The 27634-nt window shown below is 43.5% G+C and overlaps 1 protein-coding gene across 8 annotated transcripts in view; it reads left to right on the top strand.

The window, feature by feature from the left end:
* CABIN1 (calcineurin binding protein 1) overlaps positions 1–27634 on the top strand; it is a 157961-nt gene that overhangs the window by 65226 nt on the left and 65101 nt on the right. For 7 of the 8 annotated variants that reach the window (XM_032229939.1, XM_032229937.1, XM_032229936.1 and 4 more), the window contains 3 exons: positions 9375–9611; positions 11090–11249; positions 12263–12384. In XM_032229939.1, the coding sequence (XP_032085830.1) occupies positions 9375–9611; positions 11090–11249; positions 12263–12384 (519 nt within the window). The remainder of the gene's footprint in view (positions 1–9374; positions 9612–11089; positions 11250–12262; positions 12385–27634) is intronic. The other variant, XM_032229942.1, reaches the window with a different exon arrangement.

Genomic DNA, 27634 nt, shown 5'->3' with positions numbered 1-27634 from the left:
CTGCTACTTTGGGTCTGGCTGGTTCAATGAAGCCCCTTTCCAAGTTTTTATCAATGAATTTTCTCATTTCGTCCATCTCCCTAGGGGTCATAGAATAAATTTGGGGTTTCGGGAGCTTCACCCCAGGTAGAATATCAATGGTGCAATCAGTGGGCGTGTGAGGGGGCAACTTATCAGAAGATTTTTCACTGAAAACATATTTCAGGTCCCAGTATTCCTTCGGGATTCTTTCCTCCCCCTCAATTCTTTCTTGCCCTCTGGCTGCCAGTTTGGGGCCAGCTGTATCTGACTCCGGATCCTCCATCTTCCCCTGGGGGGGGGGTGTCCAACTGAATTCGTAACCACCCATCTCTCCAGTTAATGCGTGGATTCCATTTACGGAGCCAGGGGAGTCCTAATATAAGGGGCCGGTCCATTCCTGGGACTACAATAAAAGTTATCATCTCTTGGTGGGTTCCCAACCACATTTCGATGGGTTCAGTAGCAAAATGAGCAGGACTTCGCCCTGCAATAGAGCCATCTAATTGGCAAAATGCAATTGGGATTTTTAAAGTTTTCAGTTTCAATCCCATTTTTTCAACTACATCTGGGCTTATAATGGAACGTGAGCAACCAGAGTCTAAAAGAGCCAGAAATTTCTCTTGCGTGCCAGAAGAGGGCACTCTAAGTTCAATTGGGATAAGCATGGGCCCCGAACGGGAACTTACCCAGCGGTCCGCGTCCTCAGAGTCACTGTCGTCAGACAAACTGGGGCTTCCGCTCCCTCCTTCTCCTGCCCAAAGCGTCAAGAAATCTCCTCCCCCATCAAAACAGGTTCCCTTTTCTTGCTAGGAGGCTTCTCAGCCTTTTTCTCTCTCCGGGGGGGCGGAGCAGTGTGGGTCATCTTGACTCTGCAATTCACAGCACGGTGCCCCTCGTTCCCACAGCGGAAGCAAACGGGAGGCTTGGGTTTGCCTGTGAATCCTCCCCTTCCTCCTTTTTGCACCTTTGGGAGGGGGGATTTGGTGGGAGGTGGGGAATCCTCAGCTTCTCCTTCTCCCTTGTAATGAAGCCTGGCCAAATCAACTTCAACATCTGCTGCAGCCTCGTACCAAGATTCTAAACGGCGGGGGAGTCGGTGCTGGGTCTTCTTGTGCACATTCCCCTTCGGTCCCCCCAGCCTCTCTTAAACTATGCAACGGGTACCTTTTCGCTAGTTCCTCCTCAGGTCCTCTTTCCACATCACTCTCTCGAACCCGGCGTTTTTCCCACGCGCCTTCGAGAAGTTTCATGGCTTGGGACATCATGTAGTCGTCTTCTTCAGGTCCACGCCAATCAGCAGCTGGTTTTCTGGGCATCGTCGTGACTCCAGTTACCGGTTCTTCAGGTTTCTCTTTCTGTCCCACTCCCCAAGTCCACCTGGGTCGAACAGTAGGTTCCTCCACTTGCAGGTCAGCCAACATTTCCGTTAATGATGGTGCTGCAGCTGCTGCCATTTCCTCCTCTTGGTCACTGCCATGGAAGGACATTTTTTTTTTCGTTGAGTGCACCCCCCTCGGAAGGTATTCGCTCCGGGTTGGGTGCGAGGTGAGACTCAGCTTAATGTCAGGTGCCTCTTCATTTAATAATCAAGAAAGAAACCACTCAACTCCATGTTTCAGAATTAAGTGTACTTTTACTGATTACAAACAATGAGAAGCAATGCAAAGCTGAGTCTGAGTAAAAAGGCGCGAAAGCAATAGATATCATGTATGATTCAATCCCCTCCCTTTGGCACTCCAGTTCATAGTCCAATCATAATTCACCCAACCGTCCGGTGGGAGATGTCTTCAAAAACCATCATCAGGTTGGAATGCTGGACAGTTGGCCTCGGCGGGAAACTCTCTTCTTCCACATGCGCAGAGAGATGATCAGAATAACTCCTAATAACAATCCTCCGGCACATAATGATTCCCCTCCCAAATACCATGCTCCCCCTCCCCGTTTCAATGGCAGCCGAAAAGCAGCAGCGAAGCAGAGGCTGACATCCGGCCCTCCTCCAGAAAAGAACGGTCACACTTGCAGAAATGAAAGAACACAGACAAACAGATGAACAACATGACATAGAAAAGCAGCAGCGAAGCAGAGGCTGACACTAAGTCCGTCTGGAGAAAAATGCAATGAATAACAGGGTTTAATAATAGTATTAAGCCTTTTATATAAAAAATGAAGACTTATTCAAAAATAATTATATATCTTGGGGGGGTGGGATTTATAAGATGGAAAAATTAAATCTTTCTTGGTAAGGAAGAATATCTGTAGTAAAAATTAATATTTTCCCAATGATGCCAATAGGAATCGAAGAAAGGTCATTGAATGAATGATGTTGATGAAATCTTCAAACTCTCTGTGGAATGGTCAGAAACTGGTTGAAGCTTGGTTGCAGCATCTTCAAATCAGTATAGTTTAAAATAAAAAATACAAAAATGAGGTGGCACAAAAGATTTGACCAAATTTGAAAAACCTATGACAAAATTCAGGGCATCTTTGGGGATTTATATATAAGTTAATCTTTTCAATAAGGATTGAAATAAGATTCAGAAACTGAAGAAGTGAAACCTTACATGATTAAACAGATGCCAAATTTTATCCATTCAACAAATATTCTTGGAAGAAAAATATCAAATTCACTGTGAATATACTTACAGAAAACTAGAAATTTTTTTGTTAGTATTTGTATATTCCAATTACAACTGTCAAATGGTCTATATTTTTTTTAAAAAACTTGGAAATGTAATAATCAGGTTGGATCTTTATATTTGGTGACAGTCTCAAAGAGCTCAGCAATTCTGGAAGATGATTTACCGTAGGATGAAATAATTTTTTTTTTTTTTTTATTATAGATTTTATTGGTAAAAAGAAAATACAACATCCATAACTTGTAACAAAACAATACAACTACATTTCGAGATATTCCCATACTATCAAATCATTATAAACATCAAAGGTTAGGTATCTTTCCCTCCCTCTTTTCTTCCCTCCCCCCTTACTTCCTTCTCCCCTGCCTTCCCTCCTTTCTTTTCTCCTTTTCTCCTTTCCTTCCCCCTCCTTTCCCTCCCTCGCTCCCCCCCTCCTTCACACATACCTTCCCTCCTTCCCTGCCTCTTTCCCTCCTCCTTCCTTTTCTCTTAATCTCCCTCCTTTCCTCCCTCCTTCCCTCCTTCCTTTCAACTCACCTTCTCTCTTTCTTTCCCTCCCTCTTTCCCTCTTTACTACCCTCTCTTCTTCCCTCCCTCCTTCCTCCCCCAGTTTCTTCTCTTTCTTCTCTCCTTCTTTCTTCCCACCTTCTTTCCCTTCTCTTCTTTCTCTTCCTCCTCTTTCTTCCCCCCTTCTTCTGCCTTTCCTATTCCTCTCCTTTCTCCTCTCCATCCAGACTTCCCTACTATCCTCCTTCCCTCCCTTCTAACCTTTGTTACATTTGCGTATTTTCCTCTGCTGAGGACAATCTGGTTCTCTTTCCCTTTCCTTGCTTGAAGAGGCAAGGATTATACGTCTTCTCGCCTCATCTAAAATGAAGTTTGATCACTAATTTCATGCAGGTAATTATAGCGAATTTCCTATCAGCTTTTTAAAGTTTTCCCAGCATTGTAGCGTGACAAAATTGCTCGACGGTGGGTTCTCGCCCCTGATACATTTCTCCTTTCGTTTATCTCTCAGTTGTTGTATATTGTTCATTTGAGTTATTGGTTTAATCGTGATAGGTTAGTTAGCTATCTCTTTTTATGTCTAGGTCTTCACTGACTCATCAAGCCATTTGTATAGCTTCTCCCAGACTGTATAAAAGTCTGTGTCTTCTTTGTCATTAATTCGCATCGTCAGTCTGTTCATTTCTGCTAGTTCTAAAATTTTATTCATCACCATAGTGTTGGTAGGGGCATTTTCACTCTTCCAGCACTGTGCGTAAACAATCCTTGACGCTGTCAGAATATGGACTAGGAGGTATTGGTCAGATTTGCAAATTTTTTGATCTATTATTCCTAATAAGAAAGTTTCCGGCTTAAAGCATAGTTTAATTGACAGGATTCCATTCAGCCATCCTAGTATTTGCTTCCAATATGCTTTGGCTACCGGACACGTCCACCACATATGGTAGTACGTGCCCAGCACCGTTTTACATTTCCAGCATATGGCTGAAACTTTTGAAGACATTTTCGCCAGTCTTGTCGGTGGAAGATGCCAGCGGTAGAACATTTTATATATATTTTCTTTATAGGCCGTCGACTTTGTCAATTTTAGATTCCATTCCCAGACTCTTTCCCAGTCGTCTAGATCTATTGAGTGGCCGATGTTTTGGGCCCAGGTTACCATGACTTCTTTTACTCTTTCTGCTTCCGTTTTTCGAATCAGTAAGCAGTTGTATATTTTTGAAATTAATTTCTCATCTGGTCCAATTAAAATTTTATCTAATTCCTGGTTCTTGTTCTGGAAGCCAGGTTGTGCTAGATCGAATTTATGTTTGTTTTGAATTTGAAGATATGGCCACCAATCGATGTTTATTCCCTTATCAGCCAAATTTTCCCTGGGGTTTAGTTTGTTTTGGTCGTCTAGCAACTGTTGGTAGGTAACAATTTTATCCAAGTTTATCAAATTCGGGTATATCAGGGCTTCCGTCGGAGATATCCATTTAGGTAGTTGCGTATAGTATCTCCTTCTAATTTCGAGCCAGTCCTTAATCAATACCCCCCTTAAATGGTGACTACTAAAATAGTTGTGGATTTTATTTCCCTCGCACCATAAGTAGTTGTGCCACCCGTATTGCAGGTCGTGGCCCTCTATTGTTAAGATTCTTTTATTAGCTAACATTACCCATTCTTTTATCCACATAGTTGTTGCTGCTTGATGATATGTTTTCCATTCCGGTAATCCCATTCCCCCTTGAGTTCTTTTATCCTGCAGGTGCATATATTTTATTCTGGGCTTTTTACCATTCCATATAAAGTTACGAATCATTTTGTCCAAATCATTATAAAATTTTTCCCCTAGCTTAACCGGTGCCGTTTGAAATAGGTAGAGGATTTTTGGGAGAACATTCATTTTAATTACTGCGACTCTTCCCATCAGTGATAGTTGTAGTTTTGACCAGGTTTTTAAGTCCTTTTGGGTATTCTGTAACAACTTATCATAGTTGTCTTCTTTTATGGAAGAGCACTTCGCAGACAGCCAGATCCCTAAATACTTAATTTTTTTAGTTACCTTTAATTCCATTGTTTCCTCTAGTTCTCCAATCTGGTTTTTGGGGAATTTTTTTATAATCATTTTTGTTTTTTCCTTGTTTATTTTTAAACCGGCCACACACCCAAAGTTCTCAATGTCCTTCATCAAATTCGGTCCTGAAAGTAAGGGGTCTTCCACGATAAAGACCATGTCATCCGCGAAGGCCTGTACTTTATATTGTTCTTTTTTTATGGTCAGGCCCCTAATTTCCTGATTTGATCTTATCCGATTTAAAAGGACCTCTAGAGACGTAATAAATAGTAGTGGGGAGAGCGGGCACCCTTGTCTAACACCCTTTCCAATTTGTATCCTCTCCGTTAGTTCCCCATTGACTATAATATTTGCAGATTGCCGTGAATATATAGATTCTATAATCTTAATAAATTTATCGCCAAATTTCATCATTTTTAGTTGAGTGATTAGAAAGTTCCAATCTAGGTTATCAAAGGCTTTCTGAGCGTCGACAAAGATTAATGCGAGTTGTTTCTCGGATCTTGTTTGATAGAATTCCAGGGTGTCCATTATTATTCTTGTATTGTTTCTAATATGTCTTTTTGGGAGAAAGCCGTTTTGATCCGAATGGATACTTTGATTTAATATTATTTTTAGTCTTTCCGCCAATATTGATACAAAGATTTTGTAATCTGCATTTAACAGGGATATGGGTCTATAATTTTGGACCTTGCTACTGTCCGCCTCTTCCTTTGGTATTAGGGTAATGTAGGCTTCCCCCCATGATTTTGGGACCCTACCATTTTGCAATGTATCATTACATAGTTCTAATAATTTGTCTTCTATGGTATTTTGAAGTTTTTTATATATTTCCGACGGGAGCCCATCCGGCCCAGGTGTTTTATTGTTTTTTTGTTTTGAATGGCCTTTTTCAGTTCTTCTTGTGTAATTTCTTTATCGAGCATCTCTCTCATCTCCTCCGACAAGACTGGAAGCTTCTGCTTTATAAGGTATTTTCTAATGTCCTGTTCATTAATTTCGTCTTGTTTATATAGTTTCCTATAATAGTTCTGTACTATCTTTTTCTTTTCTCCTATTTCTTGTTTCAGATTCCCCTCCTCGTCATACAGTTGTTTAATAATTCTTTTGACCTTCTCCTTTCTTATTTTGTGGGCCAACCATCTCCCAGTTTTATTTGCATGTTCAAAATAATTCTGCTTCATTTTCTTAATGTTTTGTGCTATTTCCTCTTGGGAGATCAAATTTATTTGGTGTTTAATTAACTCTCCCTTTTCCCTGTGTCTACTATTTTCTGGCTCTTTCTGGGTCAGCAGTTCCGTCTCTCTTAGTTCTTTGTTCAGTGTATTAAGTTTTTCCCTGTGCATTTTGTTTCTTCTTATTATATAGGCTATGGAAATTCCCCTCACAACTGCCTTCATCGTGTCCCAAACATTTTGTATTGAGGTCTGCTCTTTACCGTTTTCTTTAAAGAAGTAGCCCAGTTCCTTTTCTATTTGTTGTACAAATTGTTTCTCTTGTAGTATGTTCTGGTTTAATGTCCACCTAGCTTTTATCCTTGCCTTCCCTTTCCATTGCCATAAGACTGGGTGATGATCGGCCCACTTGTTGGTTATTATTGGGATGAAATAAATTTTAATTACTGACCTTCCATTCTTGCCAAGGGTTTTTCTGTTAAGTAGCACCGAGCCTTATATTCTTACGCCGAGTGGGCCTTGCCCACAATGACCACTGCTGGGACTTTCTACACCTACTTCTGGCAATTACATTCAGTTCCTTCATTAGAGAATTGTCAGATTAATTTTGGAGAGTGCAATACTTTAAAAGTTTGATACTTTAATTTGCAATTTTATCCAGAGACTTCTGCCATATTCCAAATTCAGATTTCTTTTAACATAAGGTTGTAAAGGACTAGATTTCATCTGATTTAGCACTAGTGCAAAGCTAATATGTGACTTTCTTTAGTGTTTCTTGTGAGAATAAGAGGGGGGTGTTTTCTTTTTTCTTTTAACATGCAACTTACCGTATTTATCGGCGTATAACACGCAGTTTTAAAACTAAAATTGTAAGCTGAAACCCTGCCTGCGTGTTATACGCCGATACTGCGCGTTATACGCCGGGTCCACTGTTCCCTCTAAGGTGCGCGGCCGCAAGAAACCCCCGCGCAGAGGTTTCTAACTCCCGCGCAGAGGTTTCTTTCAAAGCAAACGTGGGGAAGTCCTTTGCAGGCAGCTAGAACTGGCTGCCTGCAAAGGACCTTCCCAAACTTGTTTCAGCGGCAGCTCTCAGCCTGGCGGCAGCGTCACACAGACTGTGGAAGGAGGGGGAGGAGGAGGGAACTAAAGAGAGCTTTTACCGAGTCTGCGCCCCACAGCCAGGACTGTCCTTGCGCCCCTCAAGCCGCGTTTCTTCCCCGCAAAGCCCTTCGGGCAACCCGAGAGTTCCGCTTGACGCCAGAAGGGCTTTGCAGGAAGAAACGCGGCGTTTCTTCCTGCAAAGCCCTTCTGGCGCCAAAAGGAACTCTCGGGTTGCCCGAAGGGCTTTGCGGGGAAGAAACGCGGCTTGAGGGGCGCCAGGACAGTCCTGGCTGTGGGGCGCAGACTCGGTAAAAGCTCTCTTTAGTTCCCTCCTCCTCCTCCTCCTCCTCCTCCTCCTTCTTTCTGGAGCCCCTTCCTCAAAGATTTGGTACCAAAGCAATGGCGGTGAGGAAGTTGTGTCTTTTGGATTTTGCACTGTTGTCTTTTCAATGGTTCTCAGACTGGTTGAACCTTTAGCAGCTGGGGTGATATTCTTTACTGTTAAGGTTACAATTGGATGTGTTGGACGAATCTTAAAAGATGAAACTTTTATTAAAACGTTTGACTTAACTAAAAACGTCTTCCTTTTTCTTCTTCTTCTTAAATATGATTTATTTATTTATTTTTACTTCAGAAGTTTGATGACCGTTGTACAAACTAATCCAACCTAAATGTAGAGGAGGAGAAGAAGGGGGGGGGATTTAAAAAGAGCAGAGGAAAAAGAAAAGAAAGCATGAAGAAAACATAAAGAAAGGGATGGGAGGGAGGGAAGGAAGGAAGGCACTTTATGTTGAAACAGAAAATATTATATAAGGAAGAAAATGGAAATAACTTTTTGCTCAAAGAGGTGTTTTTTCATTTCATATTTGCCTTTTAAGAGGAGTTAATGTTATAATTCATGTTCTAATGTTATAAATTTTAATCCAACATTAAGTTCCGAGCTTCCAAGTCATTTATTTTTAATGAAAAAAAATTTTACTCAAATTTTTGTGTTAAAATGGGGGATGCGTGTTATACGCCGGTGCGTGTTATACGCCGATAAATACGGTATATAATCCGTTCATGTATTTTTTTATACTAAAGGGTTTTAGAAAGTCTGGGATTGTGTGCCAGACAGTATGAATTGGTGCGCTCTAGGTTCTTGTGGGTGCATGTGAAAATGAGAAGGCATAGGTTGGTGATAGTTGCGTATTATGTTTAAGTGAAAGGTAATGCCACATTGAAGATGAATCTAGGGGGAAATTGTTCAACATTCTGAATGAATTGTCTGGTGGGAATTTCTCTTTTACATGACATGAATGGCTGGCTGGCAATGAGACAAGAAAACGTTTGGCCCACTTGGAACAGAGAATGGCTGAAATGGGTGACTGCGTGAATGGAGATTCCAGTCTGTCTGTCTGTCCCTGCTGATGGAAAAGAAATGAATGTCCATTGTGCACCTGAACAGAACGATGGTGAAGGTGGGAGAAGTGATGTCTCAGTGTTCAGACATTGTGTGGGGGGCATTTGTATTGTCAGTTGCAAGGAACAAGCATTTGTCTAAAAACTGGGTGCCCAGTTGGTTATCTGGAAGTGAAAGTGAGCAACCTTGGGAATGGGGATTGAGGTCGTCTGTATTTTGTTTTCTACCTCTCTCCCTGACTTAATATTTCTTGTTGTTCTCTGTGTCTGTATGTTTTACATAACACTGCGAACCCCCCCCAAAAGAAAGTGTGTGATAAGGATTAATAATGTACAACCTGCAGGAAGCAACATAGATGCCTGTAGGGTCCAGGGTTTATGGTCTTTCTGGCCTTTGCTGTCCTGTCTGATGCAACTCTTCCTTCTCTTCCCTGCGGCGTTTTTATCTTCTACCCCATTCCTGATATGCCCTAGGACTCCCTTCTTCGGCTGAAGGATTATCAGCAGTGCTTGGAATGCTCCGAAGTGGCCTTGAACGAAGCTTTCCAGCAGATGATCAATACAACAACTGCCTCAGCCAAGGAAGAGTGGGTGGCCACTGTGACTCAGCTGCTCCAGGGCATCAGTCACTCCCTCTCAGCAAACAGCAGCAGCCTGAGTGAAGTTTCTGCCCTGCCGAATCTCACCCGATTTAGTCACAACCTCATCCAGGTAGGGCGGGGGCTCCCCTTAACCCCGCAGCTGCTGCAGCTTTCACCCCAAGAGCTCCGTCTGGAGAAGGAGCCAGCCAAAGAGGGAAAAGACAAAAGCACCCTTGCTTATATTCACAGTACCACAAGTCTATAGAGATATAGCTATGTATTGTGATGACATTTTGTAACATTTCATATAGTCGATATCCAGATATTGATTGCAGGGAAAATCACAGCAAAAAGGGTCACATCTCTGGGAAAAGGAGCAAGTCTTCCACTAGAACCCTCTAAAATGTTCTTTGGAGCATGATTTGGTTGACTGGCAGCTCAGCAATCATCACCTTACATGTAGTCCTCACTTAATGACCACTATTGGTCCAACAACTCTGTCACAATTCTTGAGCAATACATGTCACCACACTGGACTTACAATGTTAGTTCTGCTGTGGCTGTTAAATGAATCACCCACCATAGTTAAGGAGATATCATGTAACAATTTTACTGCGAGCTTCTCCATTGACTTTGTCAGAGGCTGTCTGCAAAACTCACAAATGTTGACTACATGACCATGGCATATTGCAACGCTTGTGACTATGCACTAGATGTGACTGAGTTGGAAGGGACCTTGGAGGTCTTCTAGTCCAACTACTTGCTCAGGCAGGAAACCCTATACCACTTCAGATAAGTGGCTGTCCAGTCTCCTCTTAAAAACCTCCAGTGTTGGAACACCCACAATTTCTGGAGGCAAATCGTTCTAACTGTTAGGAAATTTCTTTTTAGTCTAGGTTGGTTCTCTCCTTGATTAGTTTCCATCCATTGCTACCTTTCGTTTCTGTCCGTCCTAACTTCTGGTGCTTTGGAGAATAGGTTGATCACCGCTTCTTTGTGGCAACCCCTGAAATATTGGAACCCTGCTATTCTGTCACACCTAGTCCTTTTCATTAGACTAGTCATAACCAATTCCTGTAACAGTTCTTCATATGTTTTAGTCCCCAGCACACTTATCATCTTTGTTGCTCTTCTCTGCACGCTTTCCAGAGTCTCGACATCTTTTTAAAATCATGGTGACCAAAACTGAATTCAGAATTCCAAGTATGGTCTTACCAAGGCCTTATAAAGTGGTATTAATACTTCACGTGATCTTGATTCTATCCCTCTGTTAATGCAGCCTAACATTGCACTGGCTTTTTTTTGGCTGCTGCCACATACTGCTGGCTCATATTTAAGTGATTGTCCGGTAGGACTCCCAAGATCCCTCTCACAGTTATTTTGAGCCAGGTACCACCTATACTACCAGTAGTTCCCAAATCGTAATCACATGACCATATGGGAATACTGTCACAGTTGTAAGTTTGATGAGCAATGCTAAAGTTACAAAAAGTCTTTAGTAACTCTTTCTTCTTGTTGCAGCTGAGTCTCAAATATCTGAACTAGAGTACTGACTCTCGATTACCTTTGTGGCTTTTTATTCGCTGTGTTTCTTTCTTTGGCGATTAGATTATTGATTCCAGCATGGTAGTCCAGGAGGAACCCAAAGAGCCGTTTGTGTCCTCGGTGCTTCCCTGGATTATTCTTCATCAGATTATTCAGCATGAAGAAGAAAACATCCAGCCCCTTTACTGTCAACATGAGAAGCTGCAGAATCCACAGGAAGGAGGTGAGTCCTGGTGTTCCTTTTCTTCAGGGTCTCTTTTTCCGCCTTCACATCCTTCTGCAGTCCTGTGGCCTGATGCCTGCCCTCTTCAAAGGGCCCCAAAGGAGATGCAATGTGGCATCAAAGGAGATGCAAGGTGGCATCTTGGCCTTCAAGACTCTCAGGTGTAGTGATCTAAACATGTCAGAATGTCATCAGGCACGTCATCCGATGGTTTTCTAGCGACAAGGTGCATCAGGTTTACAGCCAAGGTTTCCAAACAGATCTCAGTACTCTTATTGCCTCAGTAATTTTGCCTGTCACCCCACAATTCCCAAAATGTGCCACAATGCCGAAGGTACTGCAGCGCAGGAGCCTGCAGCATTCAGTTTGGGAACCAGAATCTACTGTATTGCCATGATCCATTAAGGAAGTTGTCTGATCAAAAATGAAGTAAAGTCATTCTCTAACTTTTGTTTTTGGAAAATCCATGCTGACCTCATAATTCCTTATCTGATACCTGGAAGTCACAAGGTCTAATGGAACATAGCAAATTGAGGCTGAACCCTAGCATGATTGACTGGCTGCTTGACTGGTAACCACAGTGTAATTGCCTGATTCCCCTTCTTGATCTTGAGGATCTGCCTTTTAGGAGGAGATCCCCAACTTGGGTTTCTCAGCTCCTTCAAAATCAGCAGGTGCATGACAGGGGATGGGTTTATTCAGCTTCAGGATGGCCCTTCTTGGAACCAGAAGCTCTGTTGACAGTTACTGATGCCCTCATTACCTCCAAATTGGTGCTATTAGTGCAAAATACAGCAGCTGCATGCTAAGAAGGTTGAGGTGATCAAGCAATTTGATAGACTATTCTGAGTAATTCCTTTGGGCTGACTGATTTGTTCCTTGCTTTGAAAGACTTTGTTAGAGCAGAAAGATGCCTAAAATACTCTATTACAATGAGAAACTGCTGTCTGAAGTTTGTCACCCATTCTTCTAAAGTTGATGAGAGTTCTACTTGTTTCTCATCTTATTCTCAGTGTCTCCAATTCAAGACACGCCTATGCTGCCCCCTTCCCTTATGCTGCTGAACACTGCCCATGAATACCTTGGAAGGAGATCCTGGTGCTGCAACTCAGATGGAGCTCTGCTTAAATTTTATGTGAGTAGAAATGTCAATTTTTTTTAGTACTGATCACTTTTGATCTCCACCCTTGATATAATGAGGTAATTGTCCTGCATCTTGAATTGTTCAAAAATGTAAGCTGATCTCTCCCTTTGTTTACAGGTGCTTGACATCCAATCTTTTCTAAACATCTTTAGAATAATCCAAAATAAATAAAAAGAATTATTCTGTTGAATTGATCTCTTATTGAAACCATCAGAAATGACATTTCTTAACATTCTATTCCATTGGTTTATAGAATATCCCATCTCTTTTTCCCAAGTTCTTGCAAATTAGCAGTATGTGTTTCAATGATATTCCTTGGTTCTCCAAAGTGACCTGTGGGAGGAGTCACTGATTCTCACATCCAATCAGCCTAGAGACTGAGGTTAAAGTTGAGACCACTCCCCTCTACTTCCTCTGCATGGCACCTAGTAAGGTCTTGGACTGTTTTTGGTGGCTCCTGCGATTGGATTTTTTTTTGAGAATTTTCCATTCTTGACTTCTCCATCTCCTCCCTTTTGTCTTCCGTGTGTGTGTGTGTGTGTGTGTGTGTGTGCTGGGCAAGAGCTGAGCTTTGCTAGGGGCGTTTGAGCCTCCAAGACCACTGGCGGTCGTTGGGGGAGGCTTTGAAGCCGCGCACCAGGAGGCGCGTTGAGGCACTGCAACCCATTCCATCGGGGGTTGTTGGAGCTCTGCCAGTTCACTGCAGGTACTTCTGAGGGAGAGCTCTTTGAGGCATCAGGCTGTGTGGTCGGCGGCCGCCATCTTGAGTGTGGCGCCAGCTTCCGAGAAGAAACACGTGGCTGGAGCACAACATCGGAGCTCCCTTATAGTCACTGTGGCGCTGACTAGAGCAACTGTGAGTGCTAAAGGAGCACAGAAGAGGCAAAGCTCTCCCGTGAACCGGGGAACGGCCTCCTGCTGCTTCTTGTGAGCAGTTTTTCGAGCCACGGATCAGCGGCGCCATTTTGGGGCCATGTACATGGAGGCACGGAGCTCGTCACAGCCTCTCAGCAGCGGCCCTTGCAAGCTGTGCAGGGCGAGTAGGAGGCCAGAGGTGATCCTTGGAGCTGTGAGTAGTGCTATGCGGTGCTGGGGAAGCTGGAACAAAATAGCGGAAGCCACGAGGCAATCAGGGGTGGCTGCCCCAGAATCCCCTGAGGCTTCCGATCCTGATGGGACTTTTAGAGGCCCTTCGGGTACTGGAGAGAGGGCCTCAGGCAGGAAGAGCATATCGAAGTCCTCCAAGAAAGGAGGTTCCCACATAAGAATCAGCACTTCCTCAAGGAGGACTAGGGATAGTGTCAGCCCTTCGCCCTCTAGATCTCTTTCGCCCCATAGGCTTACACCTGTAGCAGAGTCCCCTCCTATATCTCAGGGATCATCCATGGGAGGATTCTCCATGTCCCCCCTCACCCCTGAGCACCCGCGGGCCTGGCAGGGGGATCTGTTTGGCCGGCATGCTGCTGGAGTGTGCAGATCCCGGCTTGCCCCGCCTACTCTTTCCACAGTATTCCCAGATCTACCAGAGAGTTTTCAGCATATCATTGCCCAGGCTATTACTCAGGGCATTGCTGCAGGTTGCAGCAGAAATCCAGCTCTTCTAGGTGAAGTTCCTCTCGTGGGACCCCAAGTGGTCATCCAAAGCAACCCGGAACCTCGACTGCTCAGGAGCAACGACCAGATTCCCCTTCTATGGCCAGTGCGGGCTTAGATGAGGAGGGTCAGAAGGAGGTTGACTTTTCTGAAGATGAGGATCCTGTTCCAGAGGCCTCAGTGGTTACAGGTCTTTTCCCCTCCTCTCAGTTTGGTTCTCTTCTTCACAAGGCCAAGGCCATTGCTGACCTGGGGGGTGCTGCTGCTGAGACCCCAGCTACCCCAGCTTCGGGTAGCAAGCCAAAGGGCCCATTCCACAAGCCACCGGAGGAGAAGGAAGAGATTCCAACTCCACCAATGTGCTAGGTGCTCAAGTCCCAATGGGCGAAGCCTGGGGCCTTTCGCGCTCCAGGGGGCAATGATTGTCGTTTTTATAACCTTGATCCCAGTTTCTCCCAGGCTTTACAGATTCCGACGGTGGATGCACCCATGGCGGCTCTGGCGTCCTCTTCATCCCTCGTGGTGGGCAAAATTGCCAACCACCTCAAGGCAGAGAATAGGAGTGCTGAACTAACCATGCGCAAGACCTTCCAAGTGGCCACAAGGGTGATCAGGACTATTGAGGCCTCCAGGAGGCAATCCACCATCCACATCTATGATGCCACATGGTCTGCCTTCGTGTCCTGGTGCCGTTCCGCACAGGTGGAACTGACGGCGGCTTCTGCATCACAGGTGCTGGAATTCCTTCAAGATAGGCTGGAGAAGGGTCTTCCCCATAACACCCTCAGGAGGCAGGTCACGCCATTGGTGACCGTTCTTGTGGAGGGGGGACTCTCGTTCTCTAGCACAGCACTCAATCATTAAGAGGTTTCTCGGGAGGCAGCTAATCTCAGGCACCGCGTGGTTCCTCGTTTTCCTACGTGGGACTTGCCTACCATCCTGCAGGCACTGACTGGGGCTCCCTTTGAGCCGTTGAGGATAGTGAGCCTTCAGTTCATCACTCTTAAGGTGGTGTTCCTGGTGGCCATTACATCTGCCAGGCGCATTTCTGAAATCAACACGCTGTCATCAAGGGCGGACCTGTGCACCTTCCATGAAAACAGAGTCATTCTCAGACTTGACCTTTCATTTTTGCCCAAAATAAATTTGCCCAAAATAAATTTGCCCTTCCATAAGGCGCAGGAGGTGGTTCTTCCGGACTTCTTTCCGGTGCCTTCCAGGAAGAGGGAACGTTCCTGGCATCACCTGGATGTGAGGAGGGCATTGGGTATCTACCTGAAACGCATCTCTCCTCTCTGGAGGTCAGAAGTGTTGTTCGTCTTTTTCCAGCCTTCTAACCTCAGGGCTAGGGTGTCTCCCTCAACCATTGGTAGTTGGATTAGATTAGCTATCACCAGGGCATATGAGGCGAGCAGCCTTCCGATGCTGGCCGATATCACGGCCCACTCCACCAGGAGTGTGGCTATGTCGGCAGCCTGGTCAACCCAGGCGCCTATAGAGGATATTTGTAAAGTGGTGGCCTGGGCCTCGCCCTCGCCTTTCATCAGGCACTATTGATTCGACGCTTAGGCTTACGCCAAGGGTTCTTCAGTGAGTGCTGGACACTTGAGGGGTTCAGGCCTCTAATTCCCTCCCAGGGACATCTAGCTTTGGTATGTCCCATCAGTGACATCTCCCACAGGTCACTTTGGAGAATGTCAGTTGGTCTTACCTGAACTGCATTTCTCAAAGGTCCTGTGGGAGGAATCACTTCCCACCCTAATAGGGTGCTAGCGTGAGGAGGGCCTGAACCTGATTTGTTAGCTATTGGTCAGTCGGGTTTTGGGCAGGCTGTCGTTTTTCCTTATCCTTCCTTCCCAGATTCATCCCTGGAGCACTGACCTTTGATTAAACTGGAGCCATGCAGAGGAAGTAGAGGGGAGTAGCCTCAACTTTAATCTCAGTCTCTAGGTAGATTGGACATGAGAATAACCCATCAGTGACTCCTCCCACAGGACCTTTGAGAAATGCAGTTCAGGTAAGACCAACTGACATTTTCTATAAAGGAAAAACCTATAGCATTTAAGAACTCTTCCTTCAATGTTTTCTTTTGTATTTCTTATGAACATTGGTCTTCCTAAAATCTATGTTTTGACCTAAAATCAGTAATTCTAACATTGCATAGTCCCAAAGTTGTCAGCACTTTAATATCCCAGTCTAGGGGTTTCACAGGAGGGAAAGACAGTAAGAAAAATGAAGACATTTGCCTCAACTACAGTTTAGCTTCTTCATTTGTCCACTTAATTTCTCAATTTCTTTCTTGCCTTTACTTCCTCACCAATATTTATTAGGTTTTAAAGCATATAAATACAATATCACATGGTAAATTTCTTATATGTGCAGTTTCTTCTGTAAATGTTTTGAATTTCTATTGAATCCTCTTTACTAAATTCCAAAAAATATTTCATTTCTCTGCTCAGAGGATAATTCTTGGTATCTTGTTTGCATTTCTTTGATCCAGTTGTTACACTATTCTGTCTTAGTTCTAGTTTGTCATATTTATCACTGAGATCAACCTTAAAGGAATCTAATTTAGCTTCTAAGTCTAGTTTCTGTTGAATTAGCTCAGTAATAGTATTTTTTTTCCAGTTTTGACAATGTTTTGGTTGAAACTTGCACAGGGGCTTTCCGGACATCACGGTGAGACTATCTGCCAAAGTGATCCGCTCTCTCTATTGATGGACCTTCTCCACCTTGCGGAAACGTTCTCAGTTCAGGGAGCCAGATCGAGTCACAATCACGACCGATGCCATCTTGTACGGTTGGGGCACTCACACCCACTCACAAGTAGCCCAAGGTCGCTGGAGCCCCCAGGATTTAACCAACAACATCAATTGGTTGGAGCTTCAGGCCATTCATCTAGCCCTCCAGGAGTTCAAAGACCTAGTGGCGGGGTGGCACGTGTTGATCCTCACCGACAATGTGGCTGCCAAAGCACATATCAACCGCCGGGGGGTACGCATTCCAAGGGGCTGATGCTGGAGGCATAGGCGCTTTTCATGTGAGCAGAGGCTCACCTCCTGTCCGTCAGGGCGGATAACATCTCTGACTTGTGGAACCTACAGGCAGATGGGCTGAGTCGCGAGACTGTGGACCAGGCGGAGTGGGGGCTCCACCCGGAATTATTCCAGGAACTGACCCGCAGGTTCGGCATGCCAATGTTGGACTTGTTTGCATCTCCAACCAATATTAATCTGCCTTGGTTCTTCAGCAGGTTCCGGACAGGTGGGGCGGTGGGTGTCAACGTTCTCTGTGTCCCCTGACCCCAGGGACTTCTATACGCTTTTCCACCACTACCGCTCATTTCGAGGGTGATTCACAAAATCCTGTCAGAACGGGTGAAGGTGTTGATGGTCACTCCTCTTGGCCCTGCAGATCCTGGTTCGCAGACCTGACAGCCTGTCCATTGCCCCTCCCTGGAGGATTCCGGACAACAGGATAGTCCTCACCCAAGGGTGAGTGTTACACCTGGACCCTCAGTGGCTCCAGTTGGCCGTTTGGCCATTGAGGTGGACATCCTGTGGCGGGACAACCTTTCAGCATGGGTCATCTGCACTATCCAAGCGGCCAGGTGTCCATCTACTATGAGGGTGTACAATGTAACGTGGTTGGCCTTCTGCAGGTGGTGCCGTCCCCTGGGGATTGTCCCGAGATCGGCTTCGCTTCCTCAAGTCCTGGAATTTCTCCAGGACAGCCTGGACAGAGGACTGGCCCCAAACACCTTGCGCAGACAGACTGCGGCGCTCTCCACGGTTCTCCACGAAACCACAGGATGTTCCTTTGCACACCATCCCAGGGTTCATGCCTTCCTGAGGGGTACCGCCAACCTCAGGCCTCCGACGATCCACCATTACCCGTCCTGGGAACTTTCCGCCGTGCTTGAAGCCTTGACTTCTGTGCCATTTGAACCTATCCATTCCATCAGCCTTTGTCTACTGACCTTGAAGGTGGCCTTCCTTGTGGCCATCACCTTGGCGCACAGGGTCTCGGAATTGGCTGCCCTGTCGGTCCACAGCGACCTCTGCATTTTCCATCTTAGTAGGGCGGTCCTCTGGCTTGACCCTTTCTTCCTCCTGAAGGTCAGGAGGACCTTCCACAGGGCTCAGGAGTTGGTGTTACCAGATTTTTGTGCCCAACTGAGACACACTCGTGAACGGAAATGGCATCATCTCGACGTGCGATAAGCTCTCTGATGCTACATCAAGCATACAGTGTCCTTCCGGTGGTCGGAGGCCCTCTTCGTCGCCTTCCTTCCTGGCTCCATGGGACAAAAAGTCTCATCCACGATTATTGGGTGGCTGAAGGCCTGTATCGCCAAGGCATATGGGGTACAGGGCCGCCCAGCACCCCGTCACATCACAGCCCACTCGACACACAGCGCAGCCACCATTGTGGCCTGGGCCACACAAGCCTCTGTAGGGGAGATCTGTAGGGCGGTGACATGGTCATCTCCGTCGCCATTCATTAAACACTACAAACTGGATGTTTATGCTTTGGCAGAAGTGGCCTTCGGACGTCAGGTACTGCAGGCTGTTCACTCAAACTCTGGCTCCCTGGATCGGTCATCTACTCACCCTTAGGTCAGCATGCTCGGGCATATCCCATTCCTTTCGATTCTTTAAGCAGCACACTGGAGAAAGACCATTGTACTTACCTGAACGGTCGTTCTCAGTGCGCTATGTGAGAATCCAACCCCGCCCTTTCCCGATTTGGTCCAGGGTCGTAGTGGGCAGGGGGGTTTCAAGGTTAGGACGGCACCTCATGTGTTTTCATATCTCAAAATGGCCATGCCTTCCATTGAAAAAACTGACCAGCCGAGTGAAAAAGGGAGGCATGGCCACGTTTATTCAATTCAGTCTCTAGGCAAGCAGATCGATACTAACCCATTCCTTTGGATTCTCACGCAGCGCACCAAGAACGATTGTTCAGGTAAGTACAAGGGTCTTTTTAAAACTTAATCCAGTAAATCTCAAATGTATAAAGAAAGCATAAAATACAAAAAGTGTTACAAAGAAATTGATTAAGTACTTGATAAAAAATATAGTAGAATAAAAGTCTGCTAATCTATTTACTGCTGGATCTTTTTCTTATGGAAAAAGATGATAACATTTGTAATCTACCAGGTTTATTCAGCCCTGAGGGATAATCCGCTGCTCCGTTCTCTGTCTCAGGTTATCTTTGGTAAGATCCAACAGGTTACCTCTTGTATAATTGGTTAAATAATGATGGTTCCAGTGTTTGAGAGTGCCCCCCCCTTGGGCTGGACCCTGCAAGTCAAAAGGAATCCCAGATAACGTGGCAAAGCAGTGCCCAGTCACAGCCTTAGATCACCCCTCCTGAGCAGAACGGCCATGGCAACTGTGGGAGCTCTATCTGGGAATCGGTTTGGATTCAGCTCCCTTATTGCCATATTTAAACTGAGTTTATAATTGGGCTTGGTCAGAATCAGTTTCAGAATTTCTCCACGGCTTTGTCTTCTGGAGTGTCTGCTCTACAAGGTAGACAGGGGTTTTAAAATAAAAACCCAATGCCATGTAGGTCAGGATTAATTTTATTGGAGCAAGTCTAGTAATAGAATCTTGCACGTCTGAATTTGCTCCCAATCCCCATACACCCGCTTTATCTTCTTGGGAATGAACAGGAGAATTTTCTCAAGTGCGTCTTTTGGCCTGTGCTCAAGCTCTGTTTACCTGACTTCTCCCTTTTGAGGCCATTCCTGTGACCTCAGCATTGGGCTTCTCAGTAAACCAAGGTAAACTCTAGAAAAAGCGCAGAGGAGAGAAGGAGCCAACATTGCGATGATACAGATGTGCGGTCTTGATGCTCCGAGACTGCTACCAATATTTTTGCCGCTGGATGGCCCAATCGGACCTAAACCGTCCCGTAGAGACAGTGAACAGGAAGAATACATTTTGCTGATCTCAGGGACACCGCAAAGTCCCTGATTGATCCAAGAGAAGTTCTTCAAGCTGACGACAAAAAGTCCAGCCCCAGGCTGATGAAGTTGGGACGGCTCTTTCCGGAAGCGGAAAGAGAAAGTGTGTCCATCTGGTGAGGAAACTTTACTGTTTTGGAAAAGACTGCCCCCCAATTTTTTTTTAAGTTAAATTAAATTCGAAAGCGGAAGAAAACAAGCGGCAAAATTAACCTATATTGGATTGCTTTGGATAGTGTGTTTCTTTTTCTTTATAATTCTACTTTGTGGATTGAAGTGCTCGCAACTTTTTTTAAAAAAAGAGAACAGATCAGTTTTTCTTCTATTTATTATTTTTCTTTCTTAATCTATGGATTAAAATCTTCCTTATTTCAACAAGGACTTTTATTGCTATTAATTCCATTTAAGAACTCTGTTTCTTTTAAGTTTGAAATAACATTAGAGAGTGCGAAGCAATACTGCCACTTGGAGGCTGGAGACTTGAGTTTTTGAAACAATACACTTTCCCTTTTCCTTTTGATCTCACTGACTTTGTATCTCGAGGCTTGGCAATTTGTTTATAGAAAGTGATAAGAAGCAAGGGCACGAATTGTTTTTACAGGTGCACTTTGAGAGTCTTACTGGCAGTGGGAGAGAAAAAGAAACAGAACCTTCTTTTTTGAAGATCATAAATGAACTTGCGTTTAAGCTAATTTAATATAAGAAGCCTTGAAAGCCAGTAAGTAAGTAAGATCTTTATTACGGTCAAAGACCAGCAATATACATTTGTCTTTACACTATATTAAAAATACTAACATTAAAATATAATTAAAAGTATTTACATTAAAAGTGGATAATAACATTATGGTCCAAAGATTGTTAAAGGTATGTCCAGATAATTGGTACAAGATGGTACTATACTGTAGCCAATTTTTTTCTTATGGACATTGCAGCAGCACAGAACTTTGCCACTGCATACGTGGTAACCAGGTTAGTGTCCTGGAGGAGAAAGCCTAGATAAAAATTGTCTGCCCTCCCTGGCAATCTCTCTAATAAGGGGAGAATATATGCAGACCTACAAGCTCTGTATAGCTCGCAGTGTAATAGTAAATGTGAATTATCTTCCACTTCTCCTTTACCACATATACAAACGCGTTCGGCTATAGGTGTTCTCTTATACCTGCCCTGGAGGAGTGCTGAAGGAAGAATGTTAAATCTGGCTCTGAAGAAAGCTATTCTTTGTTTTGGTGAGATCAGGTCATTTAGATATCTTGCCGATTCCCACACACCCTGTTTGATTCTGTCCCTACTATGGAGAGGCAACCTATTTAATTCTTCTTGGAACTCCATGTCCCTCATTCTATTGATTACTACTTGCTTTGCTTGCTCAAAGCCTAGGGACATTAAGAATAATGGTGAAAGCCCATAAGAGCCTAGCTTGTGATCAATTGCTTGTTTCCAGGGGAAAGGGAAATTTTCAGTCAACACTAGTGGGGACAGTCCCTCTGGAAAGATATGCATTTTAAGCCAATAAATAACCATCATCTTCCAGGCTCTTACTTGAATTTGAGGCATACCTGTCTCAATTCTTAACTGGGCATTTGGAGTTCCATTGGGAGCAGCTAAGATGGCTCGCAGGAATTTTGTTTGAATGGTTTCTAACAAGTCTCTCTTTGCAAGGAGTCCTGTTTGTGCCCCGTAAAGAATTTGTGCCAATGTTTTGGCCTCAAAAAGTTTTAAGGCAGCAGGTACTAACTGACCTCCAACAGTATAAAAGAAATGTTTGATTGCATTTGAGGACCTAATGGCTACTTGCAATGTGTGATCCAGGTGTGCCTTCCATGTCCCTAGCGAGTGGAAAACCACACCAAGGTATCTAAATGTTCTAACCTATTCCAAACTATATCCTTCTATTTGCCAGGAATATTGGCGTGGTCTTTTAGCAAAAACTAAAATTTTTGATTTATCGAAGTTAAGGACCAGCTTGTTTTGCCTGCAATAGCCGAGTGTTGCCCTAATTGCTCTCTTCAGTCCTAATGGGGTTTGTGAAATGATAGTGGTGTCATCAGCATATAAGAGAATTGGCACTTTGCGTTGTGCTAGGTTAGGAGGATGGATATCCGGGTTCTGTAAAAGCTCAATCAGGGGATTAATATAGAAGTTGAAGAGGGAGGGGGACAGGATGGAACCCTGCCGTACCCCTTTTTGTACTCTTACTGAGCCGGTTAAACTCGCTTGTGGATTGCGCCTCACTTTCAGGGTGGAATTGGCATACAATTTTTGTATGAGGAAGAGGAGGCGTTTATCGATAGTGGTGCATTTTAACTTCTTCCAGAGGGTGATCCTGGATATTGAATCGAAGGCCTGTTTAAAATCCAGGAAGGCCACAAAAATAGAGGATTTTTTTTTTATGTGTGTATTTTTGTACTAAATGGTGGAGTACCAAGATATGATCCACCGTCGATCTTCCTTCTCTAAAACCGGCTTGTTCATCTTTGATTATCCCCCCTGAAATTAGCCAATCTTGAAGTTTATAATTTAGGTGTTTGGCATACAATTTACTAATAACGCTTAGAAGACTAATGGGTCTGTAGTTGCCTGGGTCATTTCTATTCCCTTTTTTTATAAATTGGCATGATAATTGCTACTCCCCAATCTCTAGGCATATGGCCTGTATTGTCTATAAATGTAAACAGTGATGCTAAAAGTGGAGCCCACCAACTGGCGTTCTTTTTAATTATTTCTGGCAGGACATTATCAGCTCCGGGTGCCTTATTAGCCTTTAGGGCTCCGATCAACCTGGATATCTCTTCTGGTGTAATAGGGGGCCAGTGAGGAGTGTGGTCCAAACTAGCTTGGCTCTCCTTGGTTACATAGTCAGGATCTGTATAAAGCTCCCTAACGTACTCTTCCCAGGCATGAATTGGAACCTGATTTGTAGGGGGTAGGGGAGGTTTTCCCAGTCCCCTGGTGATGTACCAAAAAAGGGATGTATTTTTTGTCCTGACAGCCGTAATTAGTCTATGCCAAGACTCCTTCAGGGCCACACTTTTCTTTTCTTTTAGAAGGTTCTTATATTGTGTTTTCAGCTGCTTTAAGTAGTAAGTGTGCTCCTCGGAGGGGGCACCTTTACTTTTCTTGTATTCTTCATTATATATCTTTTTTAGTTGAACGCAATCTCTATCAAACCATTTTTTTGTTTTTTGAAACTAGCATTTTGGGGTGAGCTAGTGATCTGTTACTGAGAACCGAATTCAAGTTTACAATTAAGGATTCAAACCCCTCTAGGTAAGATCCCCCACAGTTATTTCTTAGTAGAGATGTACGTAACTCTATGGTTTCAGGGGCTAACATCCATTTGGTAACTTCCTTAGCGTTTTTCTCATTTTATTTAATTTTTACCTGGGTATTTTGAGTTTCTAACCTGGGTAGGTAGGCTGTGCCTGCCCTTAGAGAATTCTGGTGCAATGTGAGAGTAAGGAGTATTGTATTATGATCACTTTCCAATTGCGAGTCTACCTCTATCTTCTGTAAGAACTTCAGGAAGTCATATGATATTATCCAGTAGTCAACTGTGGATTTTCTTCCTGCTCCCCGGTAAGTATATTCTGCTGGGAAATCGCCCCATGGGGACCCGTTAAGGATACACAGATCCAAACGTTCAGTCATTTGTCTTACACATAAGCCTGCCCGATTAGCTTTAGGGTCTTTAAATTGTCTGGCATGCAAAGATTCATCTGTTACATTTTCATCATAGTGAATCTTAAACTGCTTATATAATGCTTGGTCATTTGGACCTATCCTAGCGTTTAAGTCCCCCCCTATAATTATTGCAGCTTTGGGGAATTTGGCTGAACAGCCAAGAATAAAATCTTCTATGCTGTCCCAAATCTTGTTAATCTCATTATTCTTATTAAGTGGAGGAATATAGATATTGAATAGCAAAATCTCCACCTGTTTAAATAAGAGTAATGTAGTTACAACCCATGACTGGAAAGGTGGCAGTGGTACACATTTAAAATGCAAGGATGTATTAACTAATGTCACAATACTCCCTTTAGCTCTCCCCCCCCCCCCACCTTGCTTGGGACAGCCGGAATTGAGTTGACCCAATAGCCATCTAACTGAATCTCTGTGGAGGCCCAGGTTTCCTGCAAGAAGAGGATGTCAAATTGTGATATATAGTCAAAAAAGAGTTGGTCTTTTGATGGGACGGACCAACCTGCTATATTCCAGGTTATAAGGGAGAGTGGGTCAACTTTTGGAGCTCATCAGGAAACTTGATTTATACAAAGGGAAGTTGTGTGGTTGTTACCATGGATTGAGGTGTCATCGCACACTGAATTGGTCTTCTTTAAAAATAGGGAGGACCCGTCTAGGTCATGTGTAGACTCTTGAGAAACTTGTTCAGGGTAAGAGGTTTTAGCACCAGCTAGCAGAGCTTGCCATTCTGAAGCCTCTTCTCTGGTTGTAGGGCAAGGCGTTATTAGGTCATCTTTCATTTTTTGCAATGTTGGCTCTTTCGTGAGTCGACTCTCAGTATCTTGGTTTGGAGCTGGGGGTGATGAAGGTGTCATGGAATTTTCTCACAGGCATGAAAACATCTCCATCTCTTCTGGGGTCTCTAATACCCCCTTTGGGTCTTGGCTTCTATTTACTATGATCTTGAATTCATGCAATCTCTTGTTGTCTGGGGGGGGGGGGGAAGTGAGAGGCTCAATTATTGGGGAAACCAGGTCTATAAGTGGCTCTGCTGTGTCCATTGTGACCAATAAGGATTTCTTTAAATTTTCTAGCTTGGATAATATATTGTCTTGTTCTTTCCTTGGGAGAGCACCAAAAGTGTTAATGAGGCCAGCTTCTGTGCTGTTAAGTATTTCTTCTCCGTGCAAGATTGGTTGACTCCCACTATCATTCTCTTTCTTTTCCAAGGTTGAAAAGGAGGTGGTGTCATTCGCCTTGGAGGCTCGCACGTTAGTTATTAACGGGATAACCCTTTCCTCACCAAAGACTCTGATGGGAAAGATTTAGAAGGAGGCTAAAAATGCCTTCATCTTGAATAACATCTGTGGTATGGTGGGCTGTTTGAAAGACAGAAGGATCCGCTTCCAATTTGGGGCCTCGGGTAACCACTCCACAGCACGGAGATCAATCATGCCTCTGTGACAGTGAAGAAGCTGGCTTAGGGAATTTAATATTGCACTTCTGGAATTCCAACGTCCATAATTAAGTCTGTTCAAATGGATTCTAAAAGCTATCCTTTGTGTTTGTAGCGAGCTATGTGATGGTTGTAATTGAGGGAGGGATTCTTTCCTGATTTCTTCTTTTTTGATACCTTTTCCTCTCGATGCCTTGTCTGGGGGGGACTGGTTTTTTTTAGAGGACTGTCTCCTTTTATCTGCCTCTTTAACTGTTTCTCTGGCTCTTTGTTCTATTTCCTTTTCCTTATCCTGCGAATGGGAGTTAATCAAATCTTCTGCCAGAACTTTAGTGGGAGTTCTTGGGGCCCGATATTGCATTTGAAGAAAAACAGCTAAATCTTTTTTCAGTGACTCTACATTATGTTGGATGGCAATTAATTGTTCAAATATTGAAACCACCGTTTGCGCTGTGAGAAGGCATTGCTTTGCCATAAACTCGGTTGAATTTTCCCAGGGTAAACTCTCCATACTCTGAATTATCTGGTTGTTCTTTGCCTTTTTAGTCTTTAACTTAGACTCAATAAAGGAAGTTGTTGGACTAGTTGTTTGTGATAAGAGCTGGCAATCATTTTGTTCCCCCTCCACCAGATTGGAGAAGTCTAGTAAATGCTGATTTGCCATATCTTTTTGCCAGTCCTGTTCCAATCTCTCCAGATTGTTGGAGATGGGGGGGGGGGGGGTTAGTTTTACTTACAGATCTCTTGCCAACAAAGAGCTCCTCAATTCATGGTTGTTTTGCTGTCTTCACTGGAGGGAGAGATCCTAGGCTGGTGCCATAATGTTTCTTTCTTTTTCCCCTGCTTGTTTAATTCTTCGGCAGCAACAAAAGTTTTTGTTTGTATTATGTTCTACGCTGTTATCTCCACCAAAAAATGTTAATTAAATAAAAAAGAATCGAGTAGGAGTACTAAAAATTGATAAAATAAAATAAAACCGGGAGGCACTACTGCAAACACGCTCCAGCTGCAACGGCTGCAGCTCCGCCCCCCCCCCTTGAAAGCCAGAGTGGCAGTATCTACCAGCTTGCAAAATGGCACAATATTCAAAAGAAACAATAACTTTGCAAAACATCTTGGCCAGAATTCAAAATTTATTAGAAATAACAGAGAATTGAGAAGAAGATGGAAAAAATAGAGTTTATAACAGCAAAAAATGATGGGGTCAAAGTCCCAAAAATTGAAGGGGAAAATGATTATAAAGACAAGACAACTGATTACTTTACCAGTGGAGTGAATGTGGTTGAAAGTGGGAAAAGGGGAGTATGGAAAAGGGAATTAGATTGACAGGAACTCTACCCCGGATTTCAAGGCATGGAAGAAGAAAAAGAGGAAAAACGATGAATTTAAGGAGAGAAAACTTCTCAGAAACACGATTGACAACCAAAGATAAGCTGATTAAAATAGCAGAGGGCATCGAGATTACCTAAGTGATGCTATAAGCAACAAGCTGCGGAGAGAAGTCCACAAAAATTTTATTAAGGAAATAAATAGATCAATTCCAAAAATGACAAAAGAAATAAGACTGTTATTATTACTGGAAGGATACAGGCTGATATATGAAAGTTGATAATAAAAAAATAGTTAATTTTAGTAATTAGTGATTAGTAATTTAATAATCTCTAGAGTGCTATGTTAAATAAATAATTGATAAGGATAAGGTACATACATGTGTTGGTTTGATGAGAGGAAATTTGATATAATTAGAGAATGAATTTCTGTTAATAAATAATAACTATAACAATAATGAAATGACAAGGGATATAGTGAACAATGTATGTATGTATGTATGTATGTATGTATGTATGTATGTATGTATGTATTGGCTTAATAAAAGGAATTGGGATATAAATTATAAACAGCGATTTGGAAAGGAGGATTAGAAACCTTGTTATCAAACATAATTAATTTTTACTTAGAACATGCGATAATTAGATAATTAGATGATATTAGAAATAATTAATGAAATGCTACTATGTGGTTGTGTTTTTAATTTTGTACTATTTCATGCAAAAGGATGTTAAAACAACCACAGTCAAATGAGAAACGTGGTATGTTGATAGTAAGATATATAAAGTTTTTTTAATTTAAAATACATAATGTGATTTGAATTATAAGTAATGACTGTGGAAGAGATGCATGAAAGTTATTTGTAACCGCTGGAATAAATGAGCGGGTTTGGACGGCTCCCATTGGTGGTCGGTAGGTCTCTGGGTCCTTAATACGGTGAAGTTTGACCTGCGACTGGAATTCCTATCCATCCCTCTGAATTCCTTTTGTACGTTTACGTCCTCCAAGTGTGCACTTAAGAGACAGCTCATGTGCCAGGCGATCGACCACCTGGTGGAGATCCAGGCGGTAGAGGTGGTTCCTCAGGAGGACCGGGGCAAGGGGTTTTATTCCAACCTCTTTGTGGTTCCACAGTCATCAGGGGGATGGAGGGCGATTCTTGACCTTAAAAGGTTGAACTGCTACCTAGTATACAAATGGTTTAAGAT

This window comes from Thamnophis elegans, chromosome 13 (assembly GCF_009769535.1).
Source record: "Thamnophis elegans isolate rThaEle1 chromosome 13, rThaEle1.pri, whole genome shotgun sequence".
Lineage (NCBI taxonomy): Eukaryota > Metazoa > Chordata > Lepidosauria > Squamata > Colubridae > Thamnophis > Thamnophis elegans.
Note: the sequence above shows the minus strand (reverse complement) of the source record. Positions and strands in the feature narration are given on the sequence as shown.